Raw genomic sequence first — 8,683 nt, 5'->3', positions numbered from 1 at the left:
CACTGCTGACTGCGGAGTTGTAAAGAACTACGTGCAAGTGGCTGCAGTAGTGCTGGAAAACGCTTTGCTGTTACCAGGGACACAATAGTTTTCAAGTCATTAGAGCCTTGCTTCTGGTCCTCTCCTTCCATTACACAGAGAGGGTCATTCTTTGGAGGGATGAGGATGGAGCTGTGATTTCTTCCAGTGTCGTTCTAGGGGAGGGGGTAAGGTTGGGGACAGAGGCTTTAGAAGCAAAACCCCACTGCTGCTGAATTCGGCTTTACTTGAATTTCCCCAAATCTTTCCAGGCACAGAGAGGCACAATGCCAGAGAACCTGAATCTTCTTCGGGCTTTTGGGGGGTGTTTCTTTATCTTCTGGACAGCTTTTAACACAGCCTTAGTGGATGTGGTTGGATCGGAGCAGCAGATCCCCTTGTCTGTGTAAGTGCTTTCATGCTATTGCTCTCAGGACTGTGTTCAAGGATGAGAACTTGACTGCTCAAGTTCTTACCTTTTTGTATTGCAGATACTTGACTGTTCAAGGCACCTTTGCTCCTCTGTCAGCTGTGTTTAAAGTGGTAGTCTCTAATGCGCTCAGCACTACTTTGATTTTATTGTAGGAGCATGTGTTGGTGGAGTATGTGGCCGCAGAGTCCTAACTTAAGTGCTTGTATTTACTGAAGTTGATGCTGTTAACTCCTGATGTGAGAATTTATTGTTCAGAATTGTTTTGCCATTTTATCTGCCTCTTTCTTTTCAATAGATACATGTTATGTTGTGCCAAAGCATGTTTCTGTACAAATCGATTCTTTAAACTTAAACAGTGCAGGTTGGGTAGTTTCATATCAGAGGCCTTACCTTAGCACAGCGTCTAGTTTGTGCTTGTACTTGAACAGCTTCACTAATCTTTTGCTGAGCTTAGGTTCCTTAGTGATGTCTTTAATGCAAAATTGCTAGGATCCTTCTGAGTGCAGCTGAAGCTGTTACAGTCTGTGTTGCTTGCTATGACATGTGTATTACATTTCTTCCTGTTTCTCATTTTTTTTTTTTCTTCTCAGTGTAAAGCTCTGGGCCTCAGCATTTGGTGGAGAGATCAAATCTATTGCAGCCAAGTACTCAGGTTCCCAGCTCCTGCAGAAGGTAAGGATCTCTTCAGCTGTAATAAGGAAGGTTTTAACAGAGAAAATGGAGGCAGATTTGATTTTTTAAATGAATAAGAAAGCAGTGCTGTACATGCTTTGGTCCAACATCTATTTTTGTATTGTATACTAGTCCCTAATGACCATTTGCATTGCACTGCACTACCTGGAGAGTCCTTGATTAAACTGACATTTTTCTGTTTGGATGATTTTTTTATTTTTTTTTTTTAATCACTAGAAAGTAAACTCAAACACTTTTATTTCTTGAAGTGTAGGCTTTAGCCTAGATTGCGGATATTTAATCTGGTTGCTGCGTTGTGGTGTTGATATTTCTGTGTAGAAACAGCAGCTGCTTCTTATGAAAAATGTTAACTTCATTCAAGGAGCAGAATTAGTAGATATTGTATTATTTTCACCCTGTGCTGTATGTACGCAATTCACTGTATCGGGAGAAGGCGGCTGCACTGTTGTTTGTCATCTCTGCAGTTTTTACAATCCCATTATTCCCCCAATCATCTCAACCCAGTGCTGGGATGTATTACATCATTACAGATAAGAGGAATGAATGTGGTTATCTTCTTGCTCAGCTGCACAGCTGGGTAATAAGCTAGTGAAGTATTGCAAAAACTTGAGAAATTGGTATAAGTCTGCATAATTGGGGTGGAGGGTAATGAGAAAGCGGATCTGAGTATTAGGTATATATCAAGGACTGTGTTTACTCTAATTTAAATATGCAACCTATAGTAAAGTTCTGTATTGTAGACAATTTATTTTTACAGCAGCTGCTGAAAAAATATAATGAGAGACTAAGAGGAATATGCTAAGACTTTAAGACTGATTTTGCAGCATTTAATATGTGATCCTCAAAATGCAATATGGAATGGAAAAACATAGAGACATTCACTGACTACAGAGATGCTCATTCAACCCATGTGTTAAATTTCTACTGGTTTTTTGGATGTGGTTTTTAGTTCTGAGTAACGTGTTTTTTTGGTTTGTGGTTTTTTTTTATTATTATTTTTATTTTTGGTCTGATTGTGAAGGAAATTATTCCTTGAGCTTGTAGCACTTATTTTGAAAGGCTTGTGTATGTGTGAAATTATGTAATGGACAGTACATGTAGCAGTTGAAACATAAAGCTTATGCTAGCCATGTAAAATGAAAGCAACTGACTTAATGATCATTAAAGGCATATGAGTTCCTTAGCACTATCTGTCTTTTCAGTGTTGTACACCCAGGACTGCAAAACATGAACTTCACTAAGCTAAAATACAGAGCTATTAAGAACAAAAATATTTGAGGTCTCTCACTACCTTTCAAGGCCATTAAATGGCTTCACTTCAATATATTGGGCGAACTTTTATTTTACTCTGAAAATCTGGACATTCAGTATTTATTATACTTCTAGCTCACATTCTTTAAAGTCTGTGTAGTTTTATATCATCACATTTTTGTATGAACTCCTTAAATTTATACAGCAGATGGGCCTTTCCATTTTGATTAGTATCTAATCAAGTATTATTAAAAGGCTTTAATTTTTTATTGGGCCATAACAAACAGGTACCTTTATTTAACTTTGGAACTGTTCCATGCACAGCCATTTTTGCACTAAAATGGATTTAAAAATTAAATGTACCAAACACAGATAGTCCCCAAAATATAGAATTTCCTGTGTGTTGAAATCATGCTAAAATTGCAAAGAATCAGTATGAGATCCTTAATCATTCTTCTCTTCCTCATAGTAGATACTGCTGTCATCCCTTCTGTAATGTATTTTTTCCCTCTGAAGTAGCAAGATTTCTTCCTATTGGTTGTTATAATTGTAGGTAATTGGAAGCTATTCATTTTACCTTTTCATCAACATCCTTTCTATTTCACTAACAAATCTGTGTTCCTGTTTTTGAAGGTGGACTGTATATATTCATTGTAACCTAGTGTTTTTGTTTCTTGCTTTTGTTATGATATTTCATTATTTAATGAAAGAGGAAAGACAAAACGCAGATTTGACAGGTATTTAGAGCATTTTTATTCCTCTATCACATCCTCTTTTTTTTTTTCTTTTATCCCTTCTGGTTACAGTAGTTTTAGGAAACCTCTGGTGCTTTTTATTTTTATTTAGAATTCCAAGTGTCTCTGGCCTTTTAAGCTTGCTATTTCTTGCTGTTGATCATGGCAGATGACTTTAACATGTATCTTTTTGTATTGTTATAAAGTATATTTCTTCCATAAGCTTACGTGAATAAAAACATACCAAACTTCAAGATTTGCAAGTATTTTCAATATGCAAAGTTAGTGACAGAAGTTGTCATAACAATTAAGGAAGTGATAGCACAGTAGGACTCTAAATGCAAATGCCTTTTTTTCTCCCTCCTCCCTCCCCAGTAGCCAGGCATCAAGAATCCATTTGGTATTTACTGTGAGCTCTGGGTGATCAGAGTCAATGTCTTTTTAAAGTCAAGATTCCACTTTTAGAAGCAGTGCAACTTCTAATATTACTGGAGGGATCCACACTTTCTGATTATGAATTAAGCATTGTTACACAAATGAAGATATACAATGTATGTATAATAATGTATCTGGGCAGTATAGATTTCTCAGTTACCAACTGCTTTGTAGTGCCATTTAGTTTAATAAAGGCTTGCTAAATGAAAAATTAATGTAAAGGTTACTTGATTCATTTTGTTAGCATATATAGTGAGCCCTACTTTCAAAGGAATGCGTTTGAAATCAAAGTGTGATTGACAATCTCTGCTGCCCAAATGTTTTACACATTAAGAATCATTTGACCCATACTAAAATTTCATTGAGCAAATGAAGTAATGCAAGATACTCTGTAAAGCAAAATTAAGCCAGGTTATAACTGTGAATATTGATTTAGTTATTACAATTCTTAAGTCTTGCTGTCCTGTGAATATCAAATGAATAACCAGCATGGCTGTCCTCTTGAGTTTCAAAAAGATGCATGAGAATATTTTTGTCACTTTTTGAAACTATCTATTTTTTTAAAAAAACACTGCTTGCCTTATCTTAATAGAATGCTTTATTATTTTATTGCATTATAATAATCTTATCCAAGTACATTGTTATGCCTCCTAAGAGTATATGGGATATGTGATTTTTCCAAAAATTGACTTTAGTTGAAATACAGACACTGCAAACAGCTCAGAAAATAATAATAATAGTTCAGTAGCTAATTTAAAAAATGATGATAAGCTTTTAAGCAAAATTAGCACTTAAAAATGTAGCATTTTAATGTTCTACTACTTGCTTTCAAAGTGAAGGAAGACCATTCAGTGTTCAGAAAACCATACAGAAGAAAACAGGACAATATTATTCCTAAGTTATCTGTTTTATGGAGGTTTTACAGTTGTCATATAGATTTGGCAGCGTACAAGAAGCTGCTTGGTGCTGTAGACATGCATACTCTTCACCTACTTAGCAAATACTGCTGGGGCCTAAGAATTGATTCAAATTTTAATTGTGCCTTAGGTGCTTATATTCTCCCCTCCCCCCCCCCCCCCGACTTTCAAAAGACATCTGCCTTATTTGAATCTTGATGCTTCTTTAAACTTTTTTTTTTTTTTTAACACTCTGATTATGTTTAGTGAGTACTGTAGTAAATGTGAGAATGTAGTCCACTGGCAAAGCCAGGCTTTAAGTATAGGTTGCAAAGCGAGTGTTAGGTGCCGGGAAGATATTCACTTCAGCTGCTACGATTAGAATTTTGGAGGAACAGACTTTGGCGAATGCTACTGTTCACATTACAGTATCCATGCTAATAACATGTTTTCTATTCCATGCTGTTGCAAAATAATAGTAGTAATAAAATGGAAGCAAAAAATGCAGGTAACGTGCCTTCTGTTAATGTTAAAAATAATTGTTGTTACACAGTAAAGCTTTTCTAATATCAATGAAGTTTCTCTAAAAATGCAGTGTGGTCTATGCTTTCTCAGATTTCTTTTGGAGTCACTGCTCTTTTTTTTTTTTTTTTTTTTTTTTTATATTCTGAGCTTTGATAATTCATTATTTGGTCCTGAATAGTTGATATTATTTTATTGCAAATGTAGGAACAGTTTCTAACTGAAAAGAAACTTATTTATTGGTTCTGCTATAAAGGTTTCTTAATGGAGACAAGTTTGTTTAAGGCTATCTCTGATTTTTCTTATGTAAGTCGTCTAACGGAGCCTTCACTGTTATGTAAGCACTGACTGCCTTGGTCTCAAACAGTCTGTAGTCTGCATCTGCCTACTCCTTTCAACAAATTTTTCATTGTGTTAGCAGTTCTCAAATCATTGTGTTTTCTCAAAGCACATTTTTCAATCAGTATAGCATTCCTGTTTTTAAAGGTTCAGAATTGCATTTTGTCTTGCTGACTAGATTTGGTGCTGTATCTTGTTAGTTTCTTACAACTATGGAAATGTCAGTGCAAAACTAATGTAATGGGGTGCTTTAGATCAATTAGCATTCAGCTGGTGTATCCGATTCATGCAGTACATCTATCTTTAGTTTTAAATCGTATAGTAGTGACTTAAATTTTTTGGGAAGTTTAGTCCAATCATCTTGATGTTAATTGTGTTTCTTTTATTCTGCCTTATGTTGGTTTTGGTCTTTATAGGATGTTTCTTCTCTGCTCAAGACACTGCAACCTTTGAGGGAAGGGTCAGTAGGATTGAGACGTGCAGTTTAAAGGATAGACATGGGCTGGCTTCTTAGATATCAATTTAAACTGCCAGCTGAGAAATTTTAAAACTGAAGAAATAATACTGGGTTTTTTTCCCTATCAAAAATAGGAGAAAAATGGTCAAAAAACCTGTAGACCTATAACTGATTTTTAAAAAACCCAACACAACCTCCCCTGCAAAAATCACAAGTGAACAGCAACATCCCCCCCAACCAACCAAAACCAACCCAACAACCCCCCAAAACCCAAACTCCAAAACCCCACTAGCCAGGTAAATAATATAGAGCTTACCAAAAGCTTTATTTGGAGTTAATTCATTATAATTCAAACTCCTGAAGTCTGGATTATGTAAAATGTGTCTCCTAGCACTGAATTAAAATCAAGTATTAGAAAACAAAAGGAATATGCATCTGAGAATCTTAAATCACTTTAATTCTGATGATTAATGCAAATGATGTTTTGGAACTTGCAGATCTTGAACCTACATCCCTTTTAATTCTTACAGATCTTTGGGCTATATGAATCACAAGGTTAGTTTCCATGCCAGACTAGTTATGGAGCACTTCAGTGTGTTTGAAGTATTTAACGTCGTTATCTGCAGACATAAAAGTGTAAATTCTTTTGGATAGCTATTTTAATTTGTTCAAGAAAAAAAATAATCAAGCACATTCATATGCTGCTAACGTATTAGGTGGAAAAACCTGCTGCATCCGATGCTAATTTTCAGGTAGCATATTGAATTGTAGAGGAAAACATCACAGTGCTATCAAACTTTCAGTAGTGTGGTCTCTTTCTCGGTAACAGAGAATAGTTATTCCTTCTTTCTTGTAATGAAGTTCTGCCTTCTCTGGAGGTGTTGGAACGTTTTCTTTGCCTTCAGTGAAGTTAGAAATGCATCTTGAATGATCTGTGGTCTTACTCTCATCTCCTGTTTGAATGTTATGTTAATTTCTTGGTGTTGGTAATGTTTTTAAAATGCAGTCTAAATCAGCCTGAATGTCAATCATTATGTTTTATATTTCTCTTTAACTAAAAGGAAAGCCTTGTTTTAAGCCATGGTGAATTCATCCTCTTCTGCAATCAGCACTCTATATTTTGCAGTATTTTCTGTGTCTTTCTGGGTTTTGCAAGCACAGCACGATTCTCTTACTTGTATTATTGAAAGTACATATGTTCTATTGTTAGTATGTAATAGAAATATGAGATGGCTTCAGTAAGTTTATGATACATGCATTACACTTTCAATAATGTCTTTTAATATGGAAATTATTGAATGGACAATCCAACTGGAAAACATTGCATCTTGAAAGGAAATGAATACTAATTCCCTTGCTTAATGCATTTATGGTTGTTTGTTTTCACATCCTGTATTGGAAAATGCTTACATTTCAAGGTTAAAAGAGCCAGTCTCCATGCAAATTATCTTGACAGTGAAGGTATGTAGAGCCATGAATAGATGCTGCATTGTAGTGGTGATTCACTTTTAAGCAACTACTAATCAATACTCTACACTTTCAAATGTCATTACTGTTCTGTAGGGTACAATTTTTTTGTTGCTGATAATAAGTGGTTACACATTGTACAACACAAATTATATATTGATAGGATAGACTGTATTTTAGGTTGCTGTAGAAACTTCACTGAAAGGTCTCCATGAAATACTTTGATTAATATGTTGTTCTTAAGTTCCATCTTGCTTTTTCTATGTATAATGTTTTTGCAAAAGTGCACGGACCCTTTTTTTAAAGTTTTAAAAGTTTTTGTGACCCTTTTATCATCTGCCCAGTTCACATGTAAAGCTTAAGTACTTTTAGAATGAATAACAAAATTGTTACAAGACTTGTATTTAAAAAGGAAGTCTGTGCAAAACCACCTTTTTTTTTTTGTTTGTTTGTTTTTTTTTTTTTTTTAAATTAGAATTGGAGAGAAGTTGGGAAGGGCCTTGGAAGCCTTTCCAGAGGTGGTGGATTCCAGGGACAGGTACTTTCTGAAAATATTCTTCCCTCAGATCTCCTAGGACTTTACAGATGGAGTTAACCATCTTATAGTTGATAACTAGTACACTGTTTCTGAGGTCGATGATACAAGACATGAGAAGATTGTGATTGGTTGAGAGAGACAGACTTGGTCACATAGGACTGTACAGATGTTACAACCAGCGTATTGAATTTAATCTGGGAAGAGAATAGTAGACAGTAGAATATAGAGCACAGGAATTAAGCTGTCATAAAGCCCAGCTGCCTGAGAGAGTTGGCTTCCTGCAGTCTTTAGCAGGGTCTTAGCAGTAGCCAGAGCATCTTGGATTGTTTTATCAAGCTAGACTTGAGTTGACAGTAGGTAGAGGTCAAGTTTAGAAGAAAATAATTTGTTTAGGTGGACAAAGGTAAAATAAGGTCATCTCATCAATGGTGCTCTTTGAGAATGAAGGGAGAAACAGATTTGAATTTATAGTGAAGTTATCGTCAGGTGCATAACTGTATGTTTGAAATGTTCTGGATTCAAATCTTGGATAAGCCTATTGGTGGGGTGTGTGTGTTTTTAAATGTATCTTCAAGATAGGAATGCCTGACCAACTCCCAGTGCCAGGCAGTTTTCAGGAAGGAGATGGCAGTTGAGGAGGTGAAGGTGATTGCTGCAGTGGAAGACAGAAATGCATAATATGTTTGCTGGATGCTTTGTATAGGAATACGATTTTCAGTTCATGCACATGAGGTTCAAGTTTATTTACTGGAAGATCTCTAACACAGAAAAAATGCATGTTTTTCAGAAGACTCTCAAAACCCTATGAGAAAGCAGATTGCCTTGGTAAGAGTTTTGGAGGCAGAGATGGGCAGAATTGTTGCTTCCGCTCCTAGACTAATTTATGTAAGTAGACATAAT

The 8,683-nt window shown here is 35.5% G+C and overlaps 1 protein-coding gene across 1 annotated transcript in view; it reads left to right on the top strand.

Annotated features, from left to right (window-relative positions):
* The first annotated feature begins 305 nt into the window (after nt 1-305).
* The window catches only part of CACNA2D3 (calcium voltage-gated channel auxiliary subunit alpha2delta 3), a 475,703-nt gene continuing 467,325 nt past the window's right edge, over nt 306-8,683 (top strand). The window contains exons 1-2 of the mRNA XM_075052542.1: nt 306-424; nt 1,042-1,123. Of these exons, the coding sequence (XP_074908643.1) occupies nt 306-424; nt 1,042-1,123 (201 nt within the window). The remainder of the gene's footprint in view (nt 425-1,041; nt 1,124-8,683) is intronic.

Source organism: Buteo buteo, chromosome 21 (assembly GCF_964188355.1).
Source record: "Buteo buteo chromosome 21, bButBut1.hap1.1, whole genome shotgun sequence".
NCBI classification, from domain to species: Eukaryota; Metazoa; Chordata; class Aves; order Accipitriformes; family Accipitridae; genus Buteo; species Buteo buteo.
The sequence above is the reverse complement of the archived record's forward strand: the minus strand, read 5'-3'. Positions and strand labels throughout refer to the sequence as shown.